At 42.7% G+C, this 27730-nt stretch overlaps 1 protein-coding gene and 3 long non-coding RNA genes across 6 annotated transcripts; all 4 read right to left on the reverse strand.

Annotated features, from left to right (window-relative positions):
* Positions 1-4150: 4150 nt before the first annotated feature.
* On the reverse strand, positions 4151-4884 carry LOC123142948 (uncharacterized). Its single transcript, XR_006470647.1, has 3 exons — positions 4608-4884; positions 4464-4511; positions 4151-4379 (listed from the first exon to the last, which is right to left on the reverse strand). It is a non-coding gene; the product is annotated as an uncharacterized lncRNA (long non-coding RNA).
* Positions 4885-5457: 573 nt separating this feature from the next.
* On the reverse strand, positions 5458-6343 carry LOC123141443 (uncharacterized). The gene is made up of 3 exons (XR_006470293.1): positions 6276-6343; positions 6085-6150; positions 5458-5507 (listed from the first exon to the last, which is right to left on the reverse strand). It is a non-coding gene; the product is annotated as an uncharacterized lncRNA (long non-coding RNA).
* A 277-nt stretch (positions 6344-6620) lies between these two features.
* LOC123141444 (uncharacterized) lies at positions 6621-8027 on the reverse strand. Its single transcript, XR_006470294.1, has 3 exons — positions 7768-8027; positions 7107-7679; positions 6621-7026 (listed from the first exon to the last, which is right to left on the reverse strand). It is a non-coding gene; the product is annotated as an uncharacterized lncRNA (long non-coding RNA).
* A 3317-nt stretch (positions 8028-11344) lies between these two features.
* Positions 11345-17105, reverse strand: LOC123141445 (uncharacterized). 3 transcript variants are annotated; one of them, XM_044560585.1, is made up of 7 exons: positions 16769-17105; positions 15631-15711; positions 13179-15412; positions 12777-13097; positions 12599-12704; positions 11848-12533; positions 11345-11738 (listed from the first exon to the last, which is right to left on the reverse strand). In XM_044560585.1, the coding sequence occupies exon 3, from the start codon at positions 14960-14962 to the stop codon at positions 13532-13534; it is 1431 nt and encodes a 476-aa protein (XP_044416520.1). In that variant the 5' UTR covers positions 14963-15412; positions 15631-15711; positions 16769-17105; the 3' UTR covers positions 11345-11738; positions 11848-12533; positions 12599-12704; positions 12777-13097; positions 13179-13531. The 3 variants fall into 2 exon arrangements, with proteins under 3 accessions (XP_044416519.1, XP_044416520.1, XP_044416521.1); XM_044560584.1 differs by having other exon boundaries at positions 14460-15412.
* Between the last annotated feature and the right edge of the window lie 10625 nt (positions 17106-27730).

Genomic DNA, 27730 nt, shown 5'->3' on the forward strand with positions numbered 1-27730 from the left:
CTTGAGTGTAGCCTTGGGCGACTAGGTGTGCTTTGTTGCGGACGACTTGACCATCTTCATCTTGCTTGTTGCGAAACACCCATTTGGTACCAATGATGTTGTGGTTGTTGTCGGGCTTCTCGACCAATGTCCATACTTGATTTCTCTCAAAGTTGTGTAGCTCTTCATGCATAGCGTTTATCCAATCCGGATCTTCCAATGCTTCTTCAACCTTCATAGGTTCAATGCTAGAGATGAATGAGTAATGTTCACAAAAATTAGCCAAACGAGTTTTAGAGCGAGTTATTCTCCCGGTTTGGATATCATTGTAGATTTGCTCGACGGGATGATCTTTGGCGATTCTTGCTCGAACTCGTGGGAGCTTTGGCTTGGCTCGGGGTGGAACATCTTCTTCATCTTGTTCTTCTTCTTGGCCTTCTTCATTGTTGACGTTGTCATTCTCTTGTCGTGGTGGAGAAGGAGGTTGTTGATGTTCATCTTGGTGTGCTTCCTCGTTTTCTTCGTCTTGGTGTGTCCCACTTGTGGATGCTTCCGTATCAATTCTTGGTTCACCTTGTCGTGAGGTAGAAGCTTCCACTTGGACGGACGAGGTACTCTCCTTCACCTCCGTTGGACGAATCTTGCCAATAGACAAGTCTTGGATTGCTTCCGAAGGGTCTTTGTCTCCTACATCAATTGGCAATTGCTCTACTTGCGAGCCGTTAGATTCATCAAACTTCACATCTACCGTCTCTTCAACCTTTCGGGTGAAATTGTTGTAGACACGGTAAGTGTGAGAGTTTGAGCCATAACCAAGTAGGAAACCTTCATGAGATTTAGGAGCAAATTTAGAACGACGATGCTTATCAAGAATGTAGCATTTTGAGCCAAATACTCGAAAGTATCCAACTTGGGGTTTGTTACCGGTGAGGAGCTCGTATGCCGTCTTGCCGAGTAGCTTGTGAAGATACAAGCGATTTGTTGCATGACAAGCTGTCTCAACCGCTTCCGCCCAAAAGTGTTTTGGAGTCTTGTACTCATCAAGCATCGTTCTTGCCATCTCAATAAGAGTCCGGTTCTTCCTCTCAACGACTCCATTTTGTTGAGGTGTGTACGTAGCCGAGAACTCATGTGAAATCCCCTCTTCGTCAAGAAAGGTATCCACATTTGCGTTCTTGAACTCCGTTCCGTTGTCGCTCCGAACCTTCTTGATCTTCACGTCAAATTGATTTTGGGCCTTCCTAGCGAAGTTTTTGAAGATCTTTTGGACCTGCGATTTGTCATCAAGAAAGAACACCCACGTAAATCTTGAAAAATCATCAACTATGACTAGTCCAAACGAGTTACCACCGAGACTCTTGTAGGCATTTGGACCAAAGAGATCCATGTGAAGTAGCTCGAGTGGTCTTCTCGTGGTCATGATGTTCTTCGCGCGATGACTTCCTCCAACTTGTTTCCCTGCCTGACAAGCACTACAAAGTCTATCCTTGTCAAATATGACATCTTTTACTCCAAGGATATGATCACCTTTAATAAGCTTATCAAGATTTCGCATACCCACATGACCTAGCCTTCTATGCCACAACCAACCCTTAGAAGATTTAGCAATTAAGCAAGTTCTAGGTTGAGCCTTTTTAGTGAAATCAACAATGTAAAGATCACCTCTACGTATACTGGTAAAGACCATTTTACGATTGTCTCTACGAAACACTTGGCAATCTACTTCAGTGAATAGGACATTGAAACCAAAATTAGCAAGTCTAGAAACTGAAAGTAAATTGTAGCCAAGAGATTCAACGAGCATGACATTTTGTATGGAGCTATCATGTGAGATGGCCACCGTACCGAGGCCAACCACCTTACCCTTTGAATTATCACCAAAAGTGACATATTTTCGAGGGCCGTCGTTTACAGCAAGCTCACGGAACATATCTTTATCTCGGTCATATGATCAGTACATCCACTATCAAGGACCCATTCCTTTCCTCCAGCCATGTAGCCATGAAGATTTGCCATAAGACCAAAGTGTCTCATTGCATTATCAAGATCCTAGTCACTATCATCATCCTCATCATAGTATCCATGTTCAACATCATCTTGTGATTGATCAATTCCTAGAGAGGGTAATTCATTAGATAAATGATCACTTCTATGGTTATCTTTATGGATTCTAATAGCTTCGGAAATGATATTGCTAATGATCCCAACATCTCCTATGGCACGCATGAGATTTGTAAGCTCAAATAGACAATCACCAAAGCTAGGATCACTAGAATTCATCTTACTCAAGGCAATAGACTTATGGAGAATTTTGTCTAAATTTTTCAAGGAATAATCTGGAAATCGTTCCTCAAGAAATCTCCATATAGTATAGGCACAATCAAGAGTAGGCAAACTAGCAATCAAATTTTTGGGCAATCCTCTTATGATAAGATTGATAGTTCTAAGATTGCGAATCATGTCAAGATCCTCTTCGGGTGTGGGATGCAAAGGATCAATATGAGGTGCACAAGGGCTAGTAATGTACTTGTTCAAATGATATTCATTGAAAATCTCAAGCATTTCATTTTTCCACTCATGAAAATATTCTCCATCAAGAATAGGCACTCTACGTCTAAGACTCCCCAAAGTAGACACATCCATCTTCCTCCAAAGGTGTTTAAACCAAGGCAATGGAGACCAATGCTCTGATACCAATTGAAAGGATCGAGAAGAGGTGTCTAGAGGGGGGGTGAATAGACTCTAATCAAGAAAAGTTGCAGTTTTTAATCTCTTGAGTTGAAGTGGAGTATTAGCACAAGTTTAAACATTCACAATACATATCAAGCAAGCATGCAAGCATACAAAGAGTATATGAGCAGCGGAAAGTAAGGCATGCAAGTTGCAAGAATGTAAAGAGAAGGGATTGGAGTGTGCAAACGCAATTTGGAGACACGGAGATTTTTTATCCGTGGTTCCGATAGGTGGTGCTATCGTACATCCACGTTGATGGAGACTTCAACCCACGAAGGGTAACGGTTGCGCGAGTCCACGGAGGGCTCCACCCACGAAGGGTCCACGAAGAAGCAACCTTGTCTATCCCACCATGGCCGTCGCCCACGAAGGACTTGCCTCACTCGGGTAGATCTTCACGAAGTAGGCGATCTCCTTGCCCTTACAAACTCCTTGGTTCAACTCCACAATCTTGACGGAGGCTCCCAAGTGACACCTAGCCAATCTAGGAGACACCACTCTCCAAGAAGTAACAAATGGTGTGTTGATGATGAACTCCTTGCTCTTGTGCTTCAAATGATAGTCTCCCCAACACTCAACTCTCTCTCATAGGATTGGATTTGGTAGAAAGAAGATTTGAGTGGAAAGCAACTTGGGGAAGGCTAGAGATCAAGATTCATGTGGTTGGAATGGAATATCTTGACCTCAACACAAGTGTAGGTGGTTCTCTCTCAGAAAATATGTATTGGAAGTGTAGGCATGTTCTGATGGCTCTCTCCACGAATGAAGAGTGGGTGGAGGGGTATATATAGCCTCCACACAAAATCTAACCGTTACACACAAATCACCAAACTCGGTGGGACCGATTCAGAGAACTCGGTCGGACCGATTTGGTTCATAATGTGACCGTTAGGCATTTCGGTGGGACCGACTGGATCAACTCGGTGGGATCAATGTGCTAGGGTTATGGTAAATCCAAAACTCGATTTGACCGATTACTCAAACTCGGTGGGACCGATTTGGGTAATAAGTGAAACAGAATGTTGGCCAAGCAAACTCGGTGGGGCCGATTGTAAATCTCGGTGGGACCGAAATTATTGCAACAAACAACAGAGAGTTTGCAAGCCCATCTCGATGAGACTGAGATCCCATCGGTGCGACCGAATTGATTAGGGTTTCTGGCAGTGGCTCCGAATATGCAATTTCGGTGGGGCCGAGTTTGATTTTTTGAATTAGGACATATGTGGAAGTGAGAAAGTGGTTGAGGACTTTGGAGCATATCACTAAGCATTTTGAGCAAGTAAGCCATTAAGCAACACCTCATCCCTTAATAGTATTGGCTTTTCCTATAGACTCAATGTGATCTTGGATCACTAAAATAGAAAATGTAGAGTCTTGTGCTTCGAGCTTGAGCCAATCCTTTGTCCTTAGCATCTTGAAGGGGTTCCACATCCTCTTGTCCATGTCACTCCATTGTTGAACTTATCTGAAACATACTAGGTAGAAGCATTAGTCCAACAAGAGATATGTTGACATTAATTACCAAAATCACACAGGGAGCACTTGTGCTTTCAGTTACCAAGATGAACACCCTCAACTTTATATTCTGGTTCAATGCTTTGGAGCGTACCAAGAGCAACATTCCTGTTTGGATTTCCCAAGCTCTTCAAAAATACTACAGTGCCAACCTATTTGTACGAGAAAACAATTTCTAATATAAGCAATTTAAAACTTGCAAATAATCATGCATAACATAAACTTAATAGCCATACATCTATCGAGTCAGCACCCAGGCAATTTGTTGTACTGCATTGTTGTTTCTGTAGAATATATTTTGTGCAATGTTAGTATGCAATATAATTGAAGCTTAAGAACTGAAACAGAGAAGAATAAGATTGAGAAAATTTATGTCATACATTGGCATGCTTTGTTGCATTAGCTCCTCTTGAGATCTTACTAGTGTTCTGGCAACGAAGCTAATGTCAAGATGCAAAATAATCAAACCAACTTCAGAAGGAAAAACTGAATATAGATGTACAGATGATGAATCAAAAGCTGCCATATACCCAGAGTATTCTCTAACCCATTGACGTGTGTTGTTAAGTTGGAGATCAATTTAATAGGGCAAGCATATTTTTGAGTAAATATTGGCATGTCATATTGTGCACTAGATTGTTGTGCAAGAAGACTACATCTATAATGCCACATATACACTCTGTTATGTTAAGAACTACTGCGGCTAGCAATGTATTTTTTAGAAAATCTACACAGCAGTTTAATAATTGGCTTTTCATGTACAAGGTCTGCAACATTATGCAAATGAAAGGCTAAAATAGCAATGTGCGGAGATTTTTCAACTTGGTGAAACTAACTCAATTTTATCTCTTAGATTCATATCTGAGATATTTCTACTCAACATTGAAACTGTTATTTATGTCAGACTTCATTTCTAGCATGAGTATGCGCTGGAAATGTGCAATAAATTTCTTGGAGCAAGAGAGCAGAGTTGCATAGTGAAAAGAAGCTTTAGAAGTTTAAAAGATACGGAGTGCACTAACCTTATCTGCACTAGTGTTTTCTTTCTCTTGTTGCACATGTTCATCATGGATAGAAGTATCTTTATTCTGTGACAGAAGATTTATATAAGATTCGAAAGAACTATACTAAACATTCCTACCATGAGAAGAGGAAGTAACAATTAATTGTTGCTCAACCATATTGGACACCGAACCGTATATAAATGAGCATACCTTATCCTTAGAAGGACGTTTGTTTGATGGTTGCATCTCCATGTCATAGAGAAAGTTTTCCTTGCTCTGTAATGAATGGCAAAAGATGATTAATTTCTCTAAAAGCAAACAGAAACATATTGATGTATCCATACACTACCATCACATTATTTTGCCACCCAACTGTGCCAAGTTGTTGACTACGACTATTGCTATATACTCTCTGTTGATTGAAACCAAAAAGGAAAATGATCATATTTATTTAAATGACTTCAACATATTACTAGAACATTCTATAGATAAATACTTTTTGTTTTGAATTTGTCTTGCTAACACAAAGAGCATCTTGAGATGTAGACTCCTCACTCAAAGAACCCTGTAACGAGAACCTAACAATTAGTACATGTATTGAATAATGAAGAGCATTCTAAAGATAAATATATTTTGCTAGTTTTGAAATGGATTCAGAGCTGTGAATAAATAAGCATATAGAAGATGAGGTGCGCAAGGAGTATCTGTTGAAAAGAAGCAACAACAGCTACGCAAGGAGTATCTGTTGTTTTAGATTTGATTTCATTGGTGTATTAGCATGAAAGTTCTTATGGTAATCTTCTCATGATTCTTGATATTGCTAATAAGTTGAGAAAAGGAAGGAGTTACTAACCTTATCTGCACTGGTGTTTTCCTTCTCTTGTTGCACATTTTCATCGTGGATGAAAGACTCATTGTTCTGTGACAAAGATATATTACAAGATTGCCAAGGAAAATAATAAGCATTCATACTACAAAATGTGCGAGTAATTCTAATTGCTACTCAACCATGCTCGATTCCAAACAACATATAAATGAGCATACCTTATCCACAGCAGGACGTTTGTATGATGGTTGCATCTCCCTGTCATCGAGAAATGTTTCCTTGCTCTGTAATGAATAGCAAGAGATGATTAATTTCTATAAAAAGCAAACAGAAATATACTAATGCATCCATACAATACCTTCACATTATTCTGTTGCCCAACAGTACCAAGTAGTTGACTCTGACCGCCGCCATAAATTCTTTGTTGATTGAAACCAAACAAGACTAAGAACATACTTGTAAAATGGCATCAAAAAAATTGTTAAACCTTTGTAAAGACACATACTTTTCTCTTTGAAATTGTCTTAGCAATAGAAGGAACATCTCGAGATTTAGATATCTGATCCAAAGAACCCTGTAACTAAAACCTAAAAATTAGTACATGTATTGAATAATGGAGAAATTCTTCGAATTTACCTGTCCTTCAGAGTTTTTTGTCTTCCCTTTTAGTTCCAGAATTTTGGCATCTTGGTTTTCCACTCTTTTCTCCAACTTCTCCATCTTAAGTCTGACAGCCAAAAGATCTTCATTCGATGTATCCTCCAATGAACTAAGGTGTATATTCTGAAAGTGGCGTGAAGTTGACACATCAAAGACTTGATTTGGATTCGGAACTAGTCCGAGGCCATGTACATGTCCAGGCTTGTCTGGGCCAAGTACTGCATTCAAAACATCTCCTTTCCATGCTGTCTTTCCTCTACTAGTATCTACTAAATTTGGATTCGCCGCTATACGTTTCTTCAAATCAACCTATATACATGAATATTGTATGTCAGAACAATGTGGTAAACAACATTATAATTTTAGATAAAAGAGAGTCAATATCATACCACTTGTTCATTCATTTTCTTGTCGCTTTTGTGCTTATGTGTATGCATGTATAAGACAGCCCTGTGTGGGTACTTCTTTTCCGGATCCTTTAGTCTCTATTGGTCAAACAGTTAATTTATTAAAGACCTGCAGTACAAATGGGATGTACATGCATATAGTTCGAGTTCTTATAAACTGACTAGCTCTTCTCTAACTCGTGGAAAACTCTTAGTTCTAGCCGTGTGTTTAGACTTCCTCATCGCACAATTGTTCCTATTTGTCTCACTTATCCCCTGTCAAACAATTGTATAATGTATGCACATATATTTTTCATAATTTCATACCATGACTGAGCAACATGTACATAACAAATCTGGCAAGTGTATGTACCTGTGCCTTTGGGGTCATCCAATTACTGACCAGAGTAATCCACTGATCCTTAATCACACCCTTTGGAACATTGGTGTTATTCACTTCCATGTTCTTGTTTGCATCAAAATACAATGCTTTCAGATCTGACTTATGTTCCCTCCATCTATCTCCAATTTTTTTAATATATACTTTTCCAAACGAGAAGGGTAAAGAAACCTCATCTACATTTCAAACAAAACTATGGTTATGATAGCGCCACATAAAGCATAATGATGTTAGCAAAAGAGATTTAATGTATTCGAGGTGTACCTTTACTTGCACTAGTATATCCCTTTTGTTTCTTTGTTCATTGGTCTTTTTTTCTCTCTCTCCTATTAGTTTTCTCCAGTCCTTGTAGCTCAAACTACACAATTTTCCATTCCTAGCAATCGTGCCAAGAAAATTCGCAAGACGTCCAGCTTCTTTTCCAATTGGCTGGTTTAGTTCATTGCACTAGACCACAATTCTCTGCCCTTTTGGAAGATTCCATATTTCTTTTAGCCTTGTCCTGCCACGCTTGGTTGTTTCTCCATTTTCATCTAATCATGGATAAATTACCAAAACACTTGTAGTTAATCACACATAAACAACTGTGTGAACAATCTTTTGGTTTGTAGTCTTGAGGAACAACTGATAGTGTTATTCACCAGTTTACAGAGCATTAAATTGATAACACAATGGAAAAATCAGCACTAATATAAAAGAAGTGAATCTTACAGCAGTGCAAAGACAGGATGCAGTGTATTGTTGCTTGCCGAAGCCTTTTGCCCAACAGTTAGTGTAGCTAGCCAAGTAAATAGTAGGAAGTGCAATGCTTTTATTCCATATAGTACATGGTTTAGTTTTAGTTGTTCTGATGATCATGGTCCTTACAGCCACACTACACACCATCAAAACTAAAAAGTTACCATTCTGTTCTGTTCTGTTCTGTAGAAGATGGCGGTGCAATTGTTGATTCTATTTTTCAGAATATCTAGCAGAGTATCAAAAGGTAATTACCTTGTTCATTAGCAGCACTGTCATCCTGGTCCTCTTCATCTTCACTATCAGTCAAGCCTTCTTCACCATTACAAGATGATGGTTGAACATGAGATGAATCAGCATCTTTACGCATGGCATTCTCATGTTCAATATGTTCCTCCGCCATGTATTCATCATTGCATTCAACAACATGAAGTTTACTTCGCGTCATATCTGCTCCATGAGAAAACCAAAACATAAAGTTAAAAACATTGTAAATTTAGTCAAACTAGCATGTAGTTGAGCATTGGTCTACATATACCACTGATCAAGTAGTAATACATTTCACAACATTGACCCACAAGCTAATGCAGATTGTCACGTGCTAGTTAGACTTGCAATTAACTACTCCTTAGACCAGCAAATCTGTCAGACCTAGCGCTCGAGCTCACACGAGGGAGACAATGGAGTTTTGTGCCGCGTTCAACCTCACAACTTTTCTGCTCTCTATTCCTTCTTTTTCAGCGATTAGAGAGACCAACTGAAAAACAAGAAACAAGGCACGTCCGGGTCGTGAGCGCTGTCATCCCAGCGCTCCCCGCGATGCGGCCATGATCGTCTCCTTCGTGCCATCCCACGATCAGGTCAGGGCCGCGGAAAGTGCTAACAAACTACGCCGAGTCGCAGCTCAGCTTATTTTCTGCTAACTGAAGAAACTTGCTACTGACGAAACTGACGGAAAGGGAAAAACGACACCGAAACTGGCGAAACTGAAGAACTACTTCAGCAGCTGTTAACTGACAAAATCAACAGGCGGAACACGGCCCGAATAGACGAAGCGTGGTATGGTGGGTTAACTAATTAATTAGTTGCCTGATTTCATGCCTTGATTCTAGTCAACCCGATTTGTATGAAGGAGAGGCAATGAATGGGAAACATGGCAGCAGCGAGCGAACGCCTGCGTTGCCTCGACGACCCAGCCCAACGCTTCGGGTTCCCCAGCTGCTGGGTGCCGCGGCTGCCCTCGATGGCTTGATCCGGTTGAAGACCCCGGAACAGAGGACCCGGCGCCGGGCGCGCTATGGCAGGGCGATTACAGGTGCGTGAACGCGGTGGCCGGACTGATCAGCCCAGTAGGAGGTCGAATGCAATAGAGAGGCCATGCGAAGGAGGCACTGACCTGCAATCGAAGAGATGGCGGAGAATCGCCTACCGCCGCCAGCCGGCAGAGGTGTTGGGGAAGAGAAACCCACGACTTGTGTTCAGCACGACTTGTGCTGTTGAGATAGATGGGGAGAGGTGCGGAGGATTTTTGGGCAGTTGCTTATTTTGGAGGGAAATGGAAAAAATGGAGGGAAGCAACCGAGGGAAATAGAAAACTGGAGGGAGCTGAAATAGTGTCGACCTGCACTAGCATTTCGTCTGACATTACTCTCAAACTCCTTTTTTTTGGGCTCTCAAACTCTTTTTTATGTATGAATAAATCAATTAAAATAAAAAGAGATTATTAAATACTCCCTCCGTTCCCAAATATCTGTCTTTCTAAACATTTCAAATGGGTACAATATACGGATGTATATAAACATATTTTAGAGTGTAGATTAACTCATTTTGCTTCGTATATAGTCACTCGTTGAAATCTCTAGAAAGACAAATATTTGGGAACAGATGAAGTAATATATACTACTCCCTCCGTCCCATAATATAAGACCTTTTTTGACACTACACTAGAGTCAAAAATGTCTTACATTATGGGACGGAGGGAGTACTTTACTACCTTCGTACTTAATATAAGACTATGACAATGTCAAAAAAGTCTCATAATAAGTTGGGAGTATTTTTTTGCATGTGGGCAAATATTATAAGTCTAAAAATACGAAAACTCTTTGGCCTCACATGGTTGATAACTAAGTGTGTGTCAACCGCTTCTACGATTGTGCGATCAGAATTTGACCATGTGGTGCACAACAATCGTACCCATACACTGGTTTGCAACACCGCCCTTATTGCAAGAGACGCAAGCGCAACATGGGTTTGTTGCAGACCAAGAAATCGATTGGGTCTTCTTCCCCAGTCCCGATGGTCGTGCATACGCGCATGGTAATTGGCATGCAACCCCTCGATCCTCGCATGCGACTTAACGCTTGGTGCATAACGTCGAGACGTGGAGGCTTACTGGCACCAGAGGGGTACCCAACGCTGGGTACTCTAGGGCGATGCGAATACGGCTTACTTCCCGGCAATCTCCAATGGTCGAAGGCTCCGCAATTGCATCCCTCACGACCAACTTCTCGGCCGCGGACGCGTGGGCGGCGATCAAAGACATAACCCAGCCTTGCTCCTGACCTAGGTGGCTTCTCGGTGAAGTTCTTCCATACATTTTGGAACACATACATGACAATTCTTTCAAACATTTTGGAACACATACATGACGCAGGGTCTTGTGACCTCGCCCGGCTCAACTACGGGATAATAACTCTAAATCCCAAGGTGCTTGGAGCCTCGGAGAACCGCCAGTTCCGGCCGATCACGGTTATTAACATGAGAAAGTTTGTTTTTCACTCACATTTTCCCTTCCATTTTGTAAAGTTAGTAGAAGAGCTTGAAACAAAAATACATGAAAATTAAAGAAAAAATATATGAGTCGCTCAAATTTTAGTTGAATATTAACTGAACTCGGGATCGAATTACAAAATAATACAAGTATATGTGTGTTTCTGTAACTCCGTCAAGAAATGAAGGACGCTTGGTCAAGCGAAGCTCGTTGGATTTCAACTCGACATACCTAGAATTAAATATAATTTAAATTGAAAGGATTTTACTGTTCACCCATATGTCAAACTAGGCATCCAAAAAATATATGAGATGTTAGATACAAAACAAAAGGGAAAAAACTTTGTTCAAATTCATGAGAAAACAAACCGTGTTCAAATTCCTGAGAAATCAAAAAATCCAGTATATTCAACATTGAATGAACAACTGCCACATCTGATAATTTACCACTGAATCCTAACTGCAACTGAGCAAGGAGAAATTTACATGGGGCAGTGAACCTTAACAGGTAGCAGAAATGGTGGTAAATACTAAAAAAGGATGCATGCCCCTCATCTGGACTTGGACAAGTAGGTGTGCTAACAAACTGAGGTATTTCCTTGGCTACTTGTATCTGATAGATTGAAGTTCAGGAACATGCTTCAACGCAACGTTTCAATGGCATCTCCTTTCAATGATTGTTCAGCAACATTGGCATTACTCTCAAAATAACTTCACCGCAGCATCAGCTACAGAAATATTATGTTTCATTAACAAAATTGCAGATCTTACAGTATTGTAAAGATAAGCTAGAATTTGCAAACCTAGCAGTGAAAACACAAGACATTAGAAGCAAACCTTTCATTTAGTTCCGAAGCTTCAGGATCAGAACTTGTAATAGGATCTATAGTTGTGCCTTCTATATCTCTTCTAGTCCACATTTCATTCCCATGCGCAGTATCAAAAAGCTCACCTAGATTACTGACATGATAAGGTTCACTTTCTATATCATTCCATTCTTCACCCATGTCAAAATTGTCTCAAGGAGTCACCTTCGTCACAAATGACCATCCAGGATTTGTATGGTCTTTCTTATAGAAAACCTGGTCAACTTGATTGGCAAAGACAAAAGGCTCATCCTCTATCTTGTCACCACTATGGACTTGTGAAAAATTCACAAGCGTACGACCAAATCTATCCTTTTTTACTTCTTTTTCTTTAGTACTATTAAGCCATTCACATTTGAATAGCACCACCGAAAATTTTCTATAATAATCCAACTCAATTATGTCAAGTATCTTCCCATAGTACATGACATCTCCAAGTATAGGGTTAGTATCACCTGCAGAAGCATAACTTGATGTTTTTGCGGTCAAAACAACTCCGTTGTTTTGAGTCTTCTTATCATAACGCTTGGGTCTAAATCTATATCCACGGGTACAGAAGCCTATGTATCTTCGTGCAACCTCAATTGGACCACGAGCCAACCATCTAATATCATCATCAATGCTGTCAGTACCCCTTTGCTGCTCTAGCTGCATTACCTACACCAACACAGAACTTAGATAACATAAACTCAAAATCAGAGAACTAATAACAGGGAACTTACATGATCTCTAAACCAATCAGGGAAGTTTGCATGCTGCATGCGCTCAATGGTTTTTAGTGCTAGGCGCTTGTTGCGGTTTTTCCTTTTTAGTTCAGCACCATGTGCTCTACAACACATATAAACACAATTTTAGATCAAAAAAAGTCAACATGCTAACAAATTAAGGGAAGACATTTACATGAGATATGGAGTGACAACATCACAGTTGTAGAGCACAAATCTATGGGCTTGTAAGGACTCCATATCATTCAAGGTGTAGGTGCGTGGTTTTCCCAATGGATTCCCTACTGGAGGAAATAATGTGGATTCATTTGCATACATGGCAGATTCGTTCTCATTTGGTTTGTCATTTTTCCTTGATGGTTGGTTGTGCTTAGTAGAGAAACCCTCTAAGTGTCTTGAACAAAAGGCCATACACTCATCCGCCAAATATGATTCGGCAATTGAACCCTCAGGGCGAGCTTTGTTGCGAACATATGACTTCAATTTACCAAGGTACCTACACACATGTCAAAACATAAATTCTCAGGTCATTGTCACTTATGCCAATATTGCACTTTTCTTAGCATCAGATTGTTACCTTTCAATAAAGTACATCCATCGATAGCAAACTGGTCCAGCAAGTTTACATTCAGTTGCTAAATGGACAACTAAATGAACCATGACGGTGAAAAACCCAGGCGGGAATATCATCTCCATTTTACAAAGTGTGATTCTAATTGATTCTTCTAAACGGTCAAGCTCATTTACATGGAGAACTTTTGAACATATTCCTCGGAAGTAAGCAGATAATTCAAATAGTACTGTTGTGACACGGTCTGGAAGAATACCCGTCAAAGCGATAGGCATGAATTGTTGCAGTAGGACATGGCAGTCATGCATTTTTAGCCTAGAAATTTTTCCTTCAGCAGGCTTCACACAATTAGGTATATTTCAACAATAGCCATCGGGAACCATTATAGACTCAAGAACTTCAAGGAACAATTTTATCTCACTTCTGTACATGGTAAATAATGCGGGTGGTAAGTAAAACTTGCCCGAAGGTTGTTTCTCTGGATGTAGGTCCTCTCTAATATTCATTTCTTTAAGATCTAGACGAGCAGAAAGATTATCTTTTGACTTCCCATCTAAACCTAAAAGTGTGCCCAAAATATTATCACACACATTCTTCTCTATATGCATCACGTCCAGATTATGTCGAACGAGATTATAGTCCCAATAGGGTAGTGTAAATAGACTACTTAATCCCTTGTAAGTTTTTGACTGCTTAAAATCACCAAGAGCCTTTATTTCTTCTTCAGCCTGACGTCCATAGTAAGTTCGAGGCTCTGCTCTATGCTCCACCGTTCCATCAAAAGACTTTTCATCAAAACGAAACTTATGACCAGGAGGCAGAAATCGGCGGTGACCCATAAAGCATGATTTCTTTCCATGCTTCAATCGCTTGGACCATGCATCTGCACCGCATGGTGGACATGCAAATTCTCCATGCACCTTATGTGAAGAAACCATTCCTAAAGCTGGCAAGTCATTTATAGTCCATAACACAACTGCTCGCAAAGTGAAGGTTTCATTTTTAGACACATCATATGTGAGCATTCCATTCAGAAATAAGTCTTTCAAGTCATCCAAAAGTGGCTGGAGAAAGACATGAATATTATCTCCTGGACTTTTGGACCCAGGAATTATCAAAGATAGAAAAAGATATGATTCTTTCATGCACAACCATGGAGGAAGATTATATATTGTCAAAACAACTGGCCAACAACTATAACTAGAACTCAGCATTCCGTAAGGATTAAATCCATCAGTACCCAAGCCAAACCTTATATTACGGCAATCAGATGCAATTTTTGAGTACCTTTCATCTAAAACCTTCCATGCTGGGGAATCGGCTGGATGTTGTAGTGCGCCATCCTTAATGCGCTCTTCATGATGCCATCGCAAAAGAGGTGCTGTCTCTTTGCACATGAACAATCTTTTCAACCTATCCTTGATTGGAAAGTAACGTAAAACTTTGCTTGGTGTTGCTTTTTTTCTTTCCTTCTTTGTTAACTTTGTTTCCGGTTCTTTATCTTTCCACCTAGAGGCCTTGCAGATTGAGCAAAAATCATCATTTTCCTTGTCTTTCCAGAACAGCTGGCAATTATTTGGACAAGCATGAATTTTTTTATAATCTAGGCCAAATTTTGAAACAATCTTCTTAGCCTCATAGAAATTCTGGGGCAGCTCATTTCCGTCTGGAATTGCCATGCGTAGAGTATCAAGTAGATCTCCAAATGACTTGTCAGACCATTTGTTCATGGATTTTGTATTAAACAAATCACAAGTAATGATAGCTGTGATAATCCACTTCCCGGCCATAAAGGCTTCTTCGAATCATTGATCAGTTTGTAAAATTCCTCGGCTTCTAAATTTGGTCCATGTTGATTCGGTGGATCTGGACTCTCACTCATTGGCACATCATCATACATATTCCTGAAGGCATCATTAATCAACCCATGCATGTCAGCAAGCATTTCTTCATTGTGAGGTTGTGGTTGCTGATCATTATTGTGCTCATCTGAATATTCGCCATGAAAAACCCATTTGTCATAACTCTGAAGAATTCCATTATAGATCAAATGATCACAGAATTCATCCTTTGACAGCACAGAAGTGTGCACGCATTCTTCACATGGACAAAGGATCGTGGTATCTTCTGTCTTATCTTTATATGCAAATTCCAAAAATCCATCTACGCCAGCCAAGTACCTGCTACTTCCTCTAGGATAACACAAAAGTACCTTGCTGATTTGTACATCCATACCCACTCTGCAATAAAGAGTTCAATTGTCATTGCAAGGTTGAATCCTACTTAATCCAATTTTCCCTTTACTGATAAAGACGAGTTATGTCTAACAAGCATAAGCAGACCACAAAAATATCGAACTTAGACTTTGTCTACCAAACTGCATCATCATTGACATAAACAATTTCCAAAGATTAAGCAGACAAGATCATACAAGAGACGAAAAGGGCGAGAAGCTTACCTATGCAGGGGCGTGTCTTTGGTGTTGGTGTAGGCGGCAATTGTCAGACAGCTGGACGGCGGTACAGATGTGACAGAAATTCTGAAAAGAGAAGAACAAAATAGCATCATGATTCTCAGAGTCATTACAGCATGATCGTACTACCCTAAGAATCAAATTTTCTCTCAACCAACAAGGACATGTATATCATCCATATATTTCCCAACAGGCATGATCAGCTCGCCAATAGAAGAATATATTCCATACTAATAGGACTACATGATGAACAACAGTACACTACAATAATCTTTTTGAAAACTACAAGCTAATGAAACTGAACATGCAGGATCTAAAAAGATGTATAGTAGAGAGATAAACTGGAAGGTTTCATCCACTTTGAACAACATTCCGATGTTAAAATGAATACTCTACACTGGCGGCTGGTCTTGGATATATTATACACCCCTATCATCTCAACTCAATATTTTTTTTCAAGAACACTCAACTCAATATATCAGCTATATTGTACACATACACTTAGTTTCAGCTGCATAACATACTGATGCATCTGATGAAAAAGCATCATCGACTAATGCCATGTACTAGTAAACAATACCATAGGCAAGAATACACCTATCTTTTTCTTTTCTTCAGGTTCTGTCCCCTGTACATTAAATACGTTGTGTAGCCAGTGATATTCAGACATTTAGACCATTTCTAACCATACACATTTTCCTTGGCTTGCAGAACCATATAATGGTTTCCCATTTTATCGAAATAATAGTTAAGTAGCAAAGTTACTTGAAATTTAATGGTTTACAGCATACAAGAAAACATGTGTATACTCTGTTATATACTGAAATCTGACTGTAGCAGAACAACAAGTTTTATATCACAGTTTCAGCTTCTTATAACATTGATCATCGTTATATAGTAAGCAAAAATACGAAATTACATATAAGCTATTTTTCTTGAATAGCAGATGCACATGATTATGCTAGATAGATATACTTAATTGACTTCAGTTGCATCGAGTTCAGTTCAGGTGTTAGTTTTCTATTGGGTACAAGAATCGATCTGTACTGCTCTCCACATTTACCAAACCAGAGGAAAAAATGACAGTTTCAGAAAAGAGATGAAGAGGGTGAGGGAAGGTCACCTATGCAGGGGCGCTTTGCTCGTACAACTTCAGGTGAGGCGGGCGATTGGCATACCACTGGTTGGCGGCACTGCTAGGTGCAGGGATCGGGAGGGGGTTTGGACGGTCGGGCATGCAGTATTGCGGGGGGGCTGAAGTGCAGCTTGGCTGTTTGGGGCCGGCGGCGGATGGTGAGATGGCTCGGTGGCGGCGCAGCAAGGTGACGCAGCCTGGGAGGGTGGCGGTGGAGGGGAGTTAGGCGTCCGGCCGTGCAATATGGGGGACGACGCGTCGGTATTGAGGTGGATCTTGGGTGCTTGGGGCGACGGCGGGAGGTGGGATTGCTCGGCGGCGGCGTATTCTCACGGCAGGGAGATTCAGATTCAGGCAATTCTAGGTATTCGGTTCTTATACATTTTTTTTGACTTGGTTCTTATACATTATTATAAAGTGGCTTATTGGAAAAGAAAAGAATATAAAAACTAAATAAACAGAAAGCATTAATTATTTTGGGGGCCACGAGTCAGAATTCTAGATGGGAAGACGATCTGATTATGAGTTCCTCCCGTCCGTTAACACATAGCTACGCATACCTACAACACATGGTATTCGTTGTTGTCCGTACAGAAGCAACGGATGTCCTTCCAACGTATATTTGCGTTGTAGCGATGATACATTTCCAACGCATTATCGAAGCATTGCAAACTATGCATTGTTAGAGTTCTTGTTGTAGTGTCTTCCGCTTCAAATTTTTTTAGGATCACGCACGCTTCTTTTGATCGTTGTGTTCTCAATTCCCTTTTCATCCGGCGCACTTCTTTTGAGTCATTCGACTCTCGTTGTCTTTTACGAGATCAACTCTCAGTTCTTTTATCAACGGTGTTGTTTCCATGTCCGAAGTTGTCTTTCTTTTTCCCACCCGCCCACCCTTTTTCTTCTTGGATCCGGAGTCCGTAATCGAGTATCCATCCTACTCGTGCGAAGCCTTTGCATTCTTTCCTCAATTATTTCAACCAGTGTTTTTCTCTCCAAGTTATTCGTCGATTCCCCGTTCCAAGTTGCCTTTGTTTTTCCCGCCCTCCAACCCCTTTTCTTTCCTAGAGTCTGAGCCTCTATTCAGGCATCAATTTCATTCGTGCGGAGCCTCTTAAGTCTTTCCTCAATTGTCTCAACTGATGAATTCTCGTCTAGTTAATCATTATTCGTCTCGTTTTCTTTCCGGTGGATTCAATTCAAGTTTTTCAGTGTTGATTGTATTGTTTTCCTTGACTGGAATGTTTTCCCCTGCTCATTTGCCTCTCGCCATTTAATTGTTCCGGAGTACTGGAGATATCTCAGAAGATTCGAGTTTCCATTCTTAATCCTTTCAAGCTATTTCGTGATTGTCATCTCATTCAAGTCATTCAAATTCAACCGGTGCAATCTCTCTTCCAAACAATCCTTTCCAACGGTGTTTCTTTTCAGTGGGCCCTAACCCACAGGTCTTTTCCCAGGATCTTACCTGACTCTTCTAATTTTCCCAGAGCTATTCTCAAATTAATTTCAAAGTTTGACGTAAGTATGGATTCCATCAGTCATACGCCTTCTCCAAGATCGCTTTCAAATTCTTTCATGTTCAGTTCAACCTTTCCTCTTTTCATACTCCCGGAGTATCTCAACAATTTTGAAGGTGCTCCTCGTCGTCATTCTCAACATTTGAAGACCGAAGAAGAGTTTTCCCCTAAATCTTGTCTGTTCTCTCATAGATTCGTGGTGCTAGCTTGTTGCTATCCTCTTATTTTGTTCCGATTGTCAAGAATTCTTTTCTTACCCATCCGGAGTATTTCAGGGGTTGTCTTCCGTTTCGATCATCCGGAGGCCATCATTTAAGAAGATTCCTTCGTTCCAAGTTTCCAGCTTCGTTCTTTCCCATATTTGTACCGGTGCTTCGTTCAAGCATTCTTTAATCAGTTCGCGATCTCTTCGTTCTCTTGCATCTTGATTCACTCAAGTATCTTCGTTCGCTTTCTAATTCTTTCCGGCGATCCATTCTCTTCTCTTCGTTCGTTTTCATTGCCACGATGGTTCGTGTAAGATTTTCACTTCCGTTCTTAACATATCAATTAATTCGTTCTTTCCAAATCCTACCGGTGGTTCATGAATACTCTCCCATGTTCGTGCTATATCTCCCTTAATCTTTTCCAACACGAATAATTTGTATGCAATCCATTGCTTCTCATCAATGTAATTGGTGGAGGATATGCATAACATAATTCTTATTCTCATTTCATCGTGGTCAAGTAATTCCTTCCTTCGGAGATTTTTCATGATGAATAATCTCTTGGTTCTAAGTTGTTCATCTTTTCTTTTCCGGAGTTCCAAGTTTTTTCTAGCTTGTCTCGTCGCGAAGCTCCATCTAAATCATCGCAAGGCTTTAATCTTATTCTTTTCATCCTTGAATTCTATCACATCATCCTTTTGTCACCGGAGTTCTTCATGGTGGTTCAGCAGGACTTAATTCATTCTTCAAGTGTTCATCAAGATTCTTGTTGGAGGAGCGCAAGTATCTTTTCCTCTTGAGTCCCGAAGTGCAATTAATTCTCCGTATTCTTTTGAAGTGGAGTTTTGCATTTCTTCGTTCTTCTCAGCTATTCAAGCTTTTGTTTGTGGCATAATTTCACCTCAAGTTTTGAGATGTTTTTCAATAAGTCCACAACAAGCTTATTCTTTTGTTGTTGATGTTCTCAACAACTCTGTTCAATCCTTCCTTGCAAGGGTGTTTTCAAACTCAATTGTGGTAGAAGATGTCATTTTCTCCTTCGTTCTTTTCATTCCACTCTTTCAATTCTTCTAGAGGCCTTGTGTTGTCCCTCTCGTCAAGTATCGTCTCATCTTGTCAAGTTCATGTTCTATTCCATTCCATGTTCAGCCGGAGTGCTGCCCTAATTCTTTCTTTCTTATTCCTTTTCTATCTTGTTCTAACCGGAGTGGTCTCAGGGTCTATCTTGTCCTTGAGCTTTTGATGCTCGTCATAATCGTCGTTCCTCTTTTCTACCTGAGTGCTCTCGACTTTGTTCACCTTCTCTCTTGCGTTCTTGTTTCACCTCATCCTCTTCTCTTCCGTCTCGTTCCTAAGATCTCGGGACTCTTGTTAGTGGAGGAGAGTTGTAACGCCTCGAGTCTGATGTGCCAGGTGTCTTCCAGTCATTCACCATCGTTGCCATGTCATTCGCTTGCGTGTTGCATCTTGCCATGTCATCATGTGCATTTCATCTGCATGTTTTCCAAAACTTGCATCCGTTCGGGTCTCCCAGTTCCTTCTGTTGTCCGTTCTGAGCCCAGACACTCACACACGTCCCCGTCGCACCTCCCAGTTCTTGTGTCGTGAGTGGGAGAAAAACGTTCTCGGAATGGGCCGAGATTTGTCGAGTGGCCTTGGTATATCACCGGTAGGCCGCCTATAAAATTTCGTTCCATTTAGAGGTTGTTTGATGCCCCAACGGTTAACCGTGTTAACAGCCGGACCCCTCTCTCTTTGCAGCCCAACACCCCCTCCACAACAGCCCACTAGCCCATCTAAACCACCTGCATGCTCTCCTTCGTTGGATCACGATCGTGTGGGTGAAAACCACACCCCAATAGCCCTCTGCAAGCTCCCTCTACCTATAAAAATGCCTTCCCCGTCCAAATTTCCGCGCAAACCCTAGCTCCCTCCTCCTCGCGCCGCCGGACACGTTCGCCCGACGCCGGACACGTCCGGGCCGCCGACCGCACCCACTCAGGGGCCGCCACGTGTCACCCCCGCGCCCACTTCGCTGTCGGCCCGCGAGCGCCCGCGTGCTGCCGTGCGCCCGATCCCGCGGGTCCCGTGGCCGAGCTCCTCCCGCCGCCTCGCCTTCGTCGCTCCTCGCCCTGGCAGCCGCACTGGCGAGCGCCGCCGCATCCGGCGAGTCGCCGGACCTCCAGGTCGCCCTGCTCCCCCCTACTCCCTCTCCTTCCTCTCCCCCCGTGCTCATCTCTCTCTCTCTCCCATGACGCAGAAGGCCGCCATGGATGGTCGCCCCAAGCTCCAAGTCCAGCCAGCGCCGCCCCGAGCTCTGTCCACCGCCGCCCTTGCCCGGATCCGGCCGCCCACGACCGGATCTACCCATTCCCGGCCTCCCCGACGCCTGCCGGAGTCCCACGCCGCCCCACCGTCGCCGTTGACTTCCGCAGGAGCCGACGTGTACAAGGAATGGAGCTGGCCCGATCTAGATCCCGTTTTCGCGCTGGTAGTTTTCCACCAAGTCCCAGAATTTTCATCTCATGTGCACTTGTTTGACTTCACATAACTTTGTGCATGTGGCTTAGTTTTGAGTGTATTATATATTGAAATGTTCATCTCAGAATGCTCTACATGGGGGTGTAGTTTGCATGCATGTTACTTTTCGTATTGATGCCTTAATCCTCATTGCAAAAGTGCTAGATGTTATAATCTACTGGAAGTTATCATAACTTGTTGGTTTTTCTTTTTCATAGCGTTTTGTGTGTTTATCTTTTGAGCGTCATGTCAATATGTTTTAGGAGCATATTCATCCCATCTTTACAGTGGTGCAATCCCTATATTTTTATGTGCCTTGTGGTGAGTGCATCAAGCTTGCAAAGTGTGCCACTTGATGTTTGCTTGTAAAATATGTTGTCTGTAACTGTTAAATTATGTTGCCATGTTAACTTGATGCTACCATCGTATCCATGCGTAATCTGGAGATGCCTACTTGACATGTTTTGATGCTCATGTTATGCTCTATCATACCGTGCCATTTGATGTCTCATATATATATCATGTAACATATGTTTTAATTGCCCTGAACATGCCTAAATGATGTTCCAGCTTTTTGTTAACTTCGTGATGCCATGTTGTGAGCTTGTTATTAATTAATCTATGCCTCTTTTGGAGATGCGCCAATTACATGAATTGAAGTATGCTATGATTAATTTGTCCACATGCAAAGTTTATAATTTGGACTTCATATGACCTCTGTTCCAAGCTTGCAAACATGTCTACTTGTCGTTGTTTCTACTATGTTCAGTTTATTTCACCAAGCCTGTGAATCTGTTATCATTTGCATTCTTGCCATGATGTTTTGAGCATGTGCTATTGCTTTCTAGCAGTAGATTAGTGATCATGATTTGTAGTGCTCTACCTGTACATCCTTTCCATGGCCTTTGATGCCATGAAATATTGCTGTAGCATATACTTTTGTTGTCTCAAAGTATGCATCATGAATCTGCATTCAGCCTTGCTCTGCTTTTCACTGTCTGAGAATCTATTATGACTTGCAATCTTGTCTTGATGATTGCCATTGATCTAGATGTTATATGGAGATTTTTAGTAACCATGTTTTGCTGTGTTTAATCTTTACTTTAATGCCATGCTTTTGTTTACCTTGATCTTGCACTGTAGCATCATTGTTTCATGCCTCAAACATGTCAACATGTTATTTCTGCTCACATGTATGCCCTGTTTTTCACTGTCATAATTTGTGTTATTAAGTTGCCTTTTGTTTTGATCATGTTGGATTAATCTCGATGCCTATGAACCTGAACCTTAATGATATTGGAAGCATGTAATCTGTCCTTTGAGTGAATAGCAAGTTTGTGTCCATATGATTCTTGTAGCATGTTGTTTCCTTGATTGCAAAGTGCTTAGTTGCTGTTTTGGGCAGATTATGTTTGAAACTTGTATTGAGTGTATGTGTTGAACCGTGGCTCCGTTTGGAGCATGATATACATGAAACTTGTTTCGTTTTGCATGTAGTTTCATGTTACCTTGTTGCATCCTTGTTTTGGAGTGTTTGTGATGTTGTTTTGCTTGCATTTGCATCAATGCCATGTTTAACTTGTTTTGCTCATATCTTCTAGGTCGTACCTCCGAATTAAATGAACTTTATATGTAACTTGACTAGAAAGACGCGTAGATCACCTTGGTGCACTTTAACTTACTGTTTAACAACTCTAACTTAATGTTTATTCAGATCATTACCAATTTCGAAATTTGCATATGGGGACTTTTCGGAATTGTTATGTGTTGTTTTCTGCCTCATTTAAACTTGTTTTGATGTGTTGTTCTTGTATGCATCATTTATTGCCATGAGTAGCATCATTTAGACTTGAAATGCATATACTTGGTTGAGCATCATGTCATGTTTATGTGTTCTGTGTTTACCATGTTGTTTGCTTTTTTCGGTTGTGCTTCTTCTCGTTAGTTCCTGTTTCGTTGCGATCGTGAGGATTCGTTCGACTACGCTTGGTTCGTCTACGTGGCTTCGTCTTCTTCATGGACTCGCTCTTCTTCCTACCGGGATCTCAGGCAAGATGACCATCACCTTGGATCTCACTACTATCATTGCTATGGTAGTAGTCTCGATGCTATCGCTATGTCGCGCTACCTACCACTTGTTTATCAAGCCTCCCAAATTGCCATGATAGCCTCTAACCGTTTCCACCATCCTTGCAAACTGTTATTTGGCTATGTTACCGCTTTGCTCAGCCCCTCTTGTAGCGTTGCTAGTTGCAGGTTGGTCCATGTTGGGACATGGATATCATGGATATCATGGGATATCACAATATCTCATATTTAATTAATGCATCTATATACTTGGTAAAGGGTGGAAGGCTCGGCCTTTTGCCTGGTGTTTTGTTCCACTCCTACCGCCCTAGTTTCCGTCATACCGGTGTTATGTTCCTTGATTTTGCGTCCCTAACACCCTGAGGGTTTATGGGCCCCTCTTGACAGTTTGCTTTGAATAAAACTCTTCCAGTAAGGTCCAACATTGGTTTTAACATTTGTCATAATAATACTGAACTAAATAATTAATCGGCATAGGGCGTCATGAACCCGAGGATTCTTTTCTACATACAGGGGGGCCAGTGCTGATGGTGTTGGTCCCAAACTAGAGCATCGTGCGGGACCGCGCCTAGGAAACTTGTGGTATCTGGATCCTGTACGCTTAGCTTATCCAGTCGTGGCCTGAGACGAGATTCGCGCAGCTACTATCAGGGTGTCGGCACGCCGGGAGGTCTTGCTCGACTTATTTTACCATTGTCGAAATGTCTTGTGCACCGGGATTCCGAGTCTAGTCGGAGGGTCCCGTGATGGAGGATTGTCTCCGCGGATTGTGAGCTTGTGATGGGCTAAGTTGGAACAACCCTGCAGGGTTTACACTTTCGAGAGACGTGCCCGCGGTTATGTGGCACATGAGAATTTGTTAATATCCGGTTGTAGTGAACTTGAAGTAAACTCAATTAAAATACACCAACTGCGTGCGTAACCATGATTGTCTCTTTTCGGGGAAGTTCGACAGGAGAACATGGTTGTGGTATGTTTGAACGTAAGTAGTTCAAGATCACTTATTGATCATTACTAGTTTCCGACCGGTTGCGTAGTTTCTCATCTTACTCTTGTACTCGTAAGTTAGCCACCATACATTGCTTAGCCGCTGCTGCAACCTCGCCGCTTATCCAATCCTTACTCATTAAGCTTTGCTAGTCTTGATACCCATGGTAATGGGATTGTTGAGTCCTCGTGGCTCACAGATTACTACAACAACAGCTGCAGGTACAGGTTATGCGATGATCCGACGTGAGAGCGATGTTTACTTGTTTTGGAGTTCTTCTTCTTCGTCGTCCTTGGGTTAGGATCCTGGTCGGCAACCTGGGCTAGCAGGGTGGATGTTGTTTGAGTTTCTGTTTGTGATCCATCCGTAGTCGGATGTTGTTCTCATGTACGATGTTTGATGTATTCATGTGGCATTTGTATGCCTTGTATGTATCCCCAACTATTATGTAATGGTATGATGTAATGATATCCACCTTGCAAAAGCGTCTCCAATATGCGCTTCTATCCTTGGTGGGACCTTCGAGTTCCTATAGGATAGGGTCGCATCTTGGGTGATACACTTCGTCATAGGTGGAGTGGCCTTGGGCTTCTTGCTGGTAGAGCTTTCCGGCAAGTCCTCAATGGGTGTGCGGCACTCCTTGGAGGTGCGCTTCCCGAAATTCTTGCTGGATGTCTTGCCGGGTTTTTGGCTTTTCCTTTCCTTGGCGGGAGCTCTGGTCTTGACGGACTCTGCTGCCACCACTTCTCTGTAGAGCTTGTCCACACATATAACTGCATCTTTCTTTTCGGAGTTGATGGTGATGACACCCATGGGCCCTGGCATCTTCAGGGTATTGTAGGCATAGTTTGATGCCACCATGGATTAGGCCAAGGCTGGGCGACCAAGAATTCCATTGAATGGCAAGGGGATCTTGACAACATCGAAAACAATCTTCTCGGTCCTGTAATTCAGCTCCCCGCCAAACGTCATCGGTAGCATGATCTTTCCCTTCAGCTGGCTCCTTCCTGGGTTGATTCCCTGAAATGTCCTGGTCTTTCTGAGCTCTTCCTATGGAATTTGCAGCCTCTCGATCACCTAGGGGGAGATCAAGTTCAAGTTAGCCCCACCGTCAACTAGTATTTTCGTGACTTTGAGGTTGTGTATTGTCGGTGAGACCAACAACGGCAAACACCCGACTGCCGTTGTGCAGTCAGGCTGGTCCTCAGCATCGAAAATAATAGGTGTGTGAGACCACTTGAGGGGCCTTTGTGCCTCCGCTGTCGGTTCCTTCGCGTTAACCTCACGCGCCCACTGCTTAAGCTGGCGGTGAGAGGAGTGCAAAGATGCACCCCCGTTAATGCACATGGCTTCATTTGCCTTCTGGAATTCAGGTTCACTTGACTCGTCATCATCCTAATCCTCATTCTCTCCTCCTCTTCTCTCTTCTCTCTGCTCCTGGCGGGCTTCTCTTTCTTCTGGTTAGCATTGTCGCGGCGTCCATCTCGACCGCCACGACCCTTCTTACCGGATCCACTTGCACCATCCTGGCCCTTCTCCTTGTCCCGCTTCTCATACTCAGCCTTCTGTTTCTCAACTAGCTGTTCAACTTGATGGCACTCCTAGAGGTCGTGACCCTTGGTACGGTGAATCTTTCAGTACGGCCCATCAGATTTGCCGGTCTTCTCTCTTGCCGCAACAACCTGACAATCAGCGCATGCAGCTGCTTCCTTGCCAGTGCCTTCCGCCTTGGTTTTCTTGGCGGGGCTGGAGTTGTCGGATCCTTCTACAGCCATAACTGTTTTTCCTTTGCGCTTTCTGTTGCGCCTTCGACCTTTCTTCCCCGGGGTGGCGGCGGCGTCGTCGTCAAAGTCAACTTCAACGCCAGCATCCTCCCTGGGAATTCTTCTACCTACCTCAGCCCGCGTACACTTGTCCGCCAACGTATAAAGCTCGTTGATGGTCTTTGGCAACCGTACGTGCATTTTCTCCCGCATCTTACGATTGTGCACGTTCGTGTGGAGTGCAGCAATCACAGCTGCGGGGTGCACATCCGGGATGCTGCGGTGTACACGACTAAACCTCTCAATATATCTATGTAGATATTCCCCTTCCTTCTGTCGGATAACTTACAAGTCACTGGGCAACCCGGGGCCCTTCTAGCCTCCGGTAAAAGCGTCAACAAATTCGTTGCAAAGATCTGACCACGAGGAAATGCAGTTCTCCGGCAAGTTCATCAGCCAAGCTTGCACATTGGGCTTGAGTACCAATGGGAAGTAGTTGGCTAAAATCATTTTATCCCTTCCCCTGACAGCATGGACAATGATTGTGTAAATGCCCAAGATTTCTGCTGGGTTCAACTTGTCGTCATACTTTTCCGGTACTTCGGGCTTGAATGCGGATGGACGACCAACAGACTTGTTGCAGCTCACGTGTGAAGGCACATCACCCATCCTTGTAAGGCAGGTACCCGCCAACAAGGGGTGCTGGCTCATCGATGGTTGGGCCATTGCGCTTGTTTGATTGACGGCGCGCCTCCCAGCGTCGTTGAATGGTGGTGCGAGCATCTTCCACCGGCCTCTCCAGGAGCACTTGCCGTTGATCGTGCTGCATCCGAGGATCTGAGGAGGCCATCAACACGTCGTCGAGCTATGCATCTCGTTGAGATCGCTGTGATTGCCTGTGTTGCTGCTGGGTTTGTTGTCGTGGAGGTGATTTCACTGTTAGAGCACCGCTTTCCACACGGCCATTAGTTTGAGCTATGGGTGCAGTTGGTGGGTGCCGTGAGGGTTCCGCCAACTGGGATCTATTTGCGTCGGCAAACTCGATCAAGCTCCGGGTAGTGGCTCTCCACTCGTCCATCTTGTCAGCTACTAGAGGGAAGTACAACAGCATCTGAGCTCGCGCCATCGATTCTATTGTTGTAGGGGGCATGATGGAGCGCGAAGAATGTGACATCGCTCGACTCCTGGTAGAGCCAACAGGAGCGTTGTTACGACCTTGTCACCGAACTGTGAGAGCGGCAGCAGGTTCACGAGGTGGCAGTCATGCCTAGAGATCCTAGACCTGGTCAACAGGCGTCTTGCCGTGCGGGCGCTGCTGTGGAGCACAACAACACTGCTCGATGTCACGTCACGCTCGTCTTGCACGTGGACGCGGCGTGTGTCGGTGTCAAAACCGGCCGATCTCGGGTAGGGGGTCCCGAACTGTGCGTTTGACGATCGAAGGTAACAGGGGACAAAGGGAACACGATGTTTACCTAGGTTCGGGCCCTCTTAATGGAGGTAAAACCCTACGTCCTGCTTGATTGTATTTGATGAGTGTAGGGGTTACAAGAGTTGATCTACCTCGAGATCATAATGGCTAAACCTTAGTTGTCTAGCCTCTATGAATTCTGATGGCCTCTACGGACTAAACCCTCCGGTTTATATACACACCGGAGGGGCCTAGGGTTGTACAGAGTCGGTTTGCAGAGGAAGGAAATTACATATCCGGACACCAATCTTGCCATCCACGCATGGGGAGTCCTACCCAGACACGGGGGAAAGTCTTTCGCTTTATATCTTCACGGCCCATCAGTCCGGCCCATACCAAATAGCCCGGACACCCAAGGACCCCTGAATCCAGGACTCCCTCAGTAGCTCCTGAA

The sequence above is a fragment of the Triticum aestivum genome, chromosome 6D, assembly GCF_018294505.1.
Source record: "Triticum aestivum cultivar Chinese Spring chromosome 6D, IWGSC CS RefSeq v2.1, whole genome shotgun sequence".
In the NCBI taxonomy this organism is placed as follows: Eukaryota; Viridiplantae; Streptophyta; class Magnoliopsida; order Poales; family Poaceae; genus Triticum; species Triticum aestivum.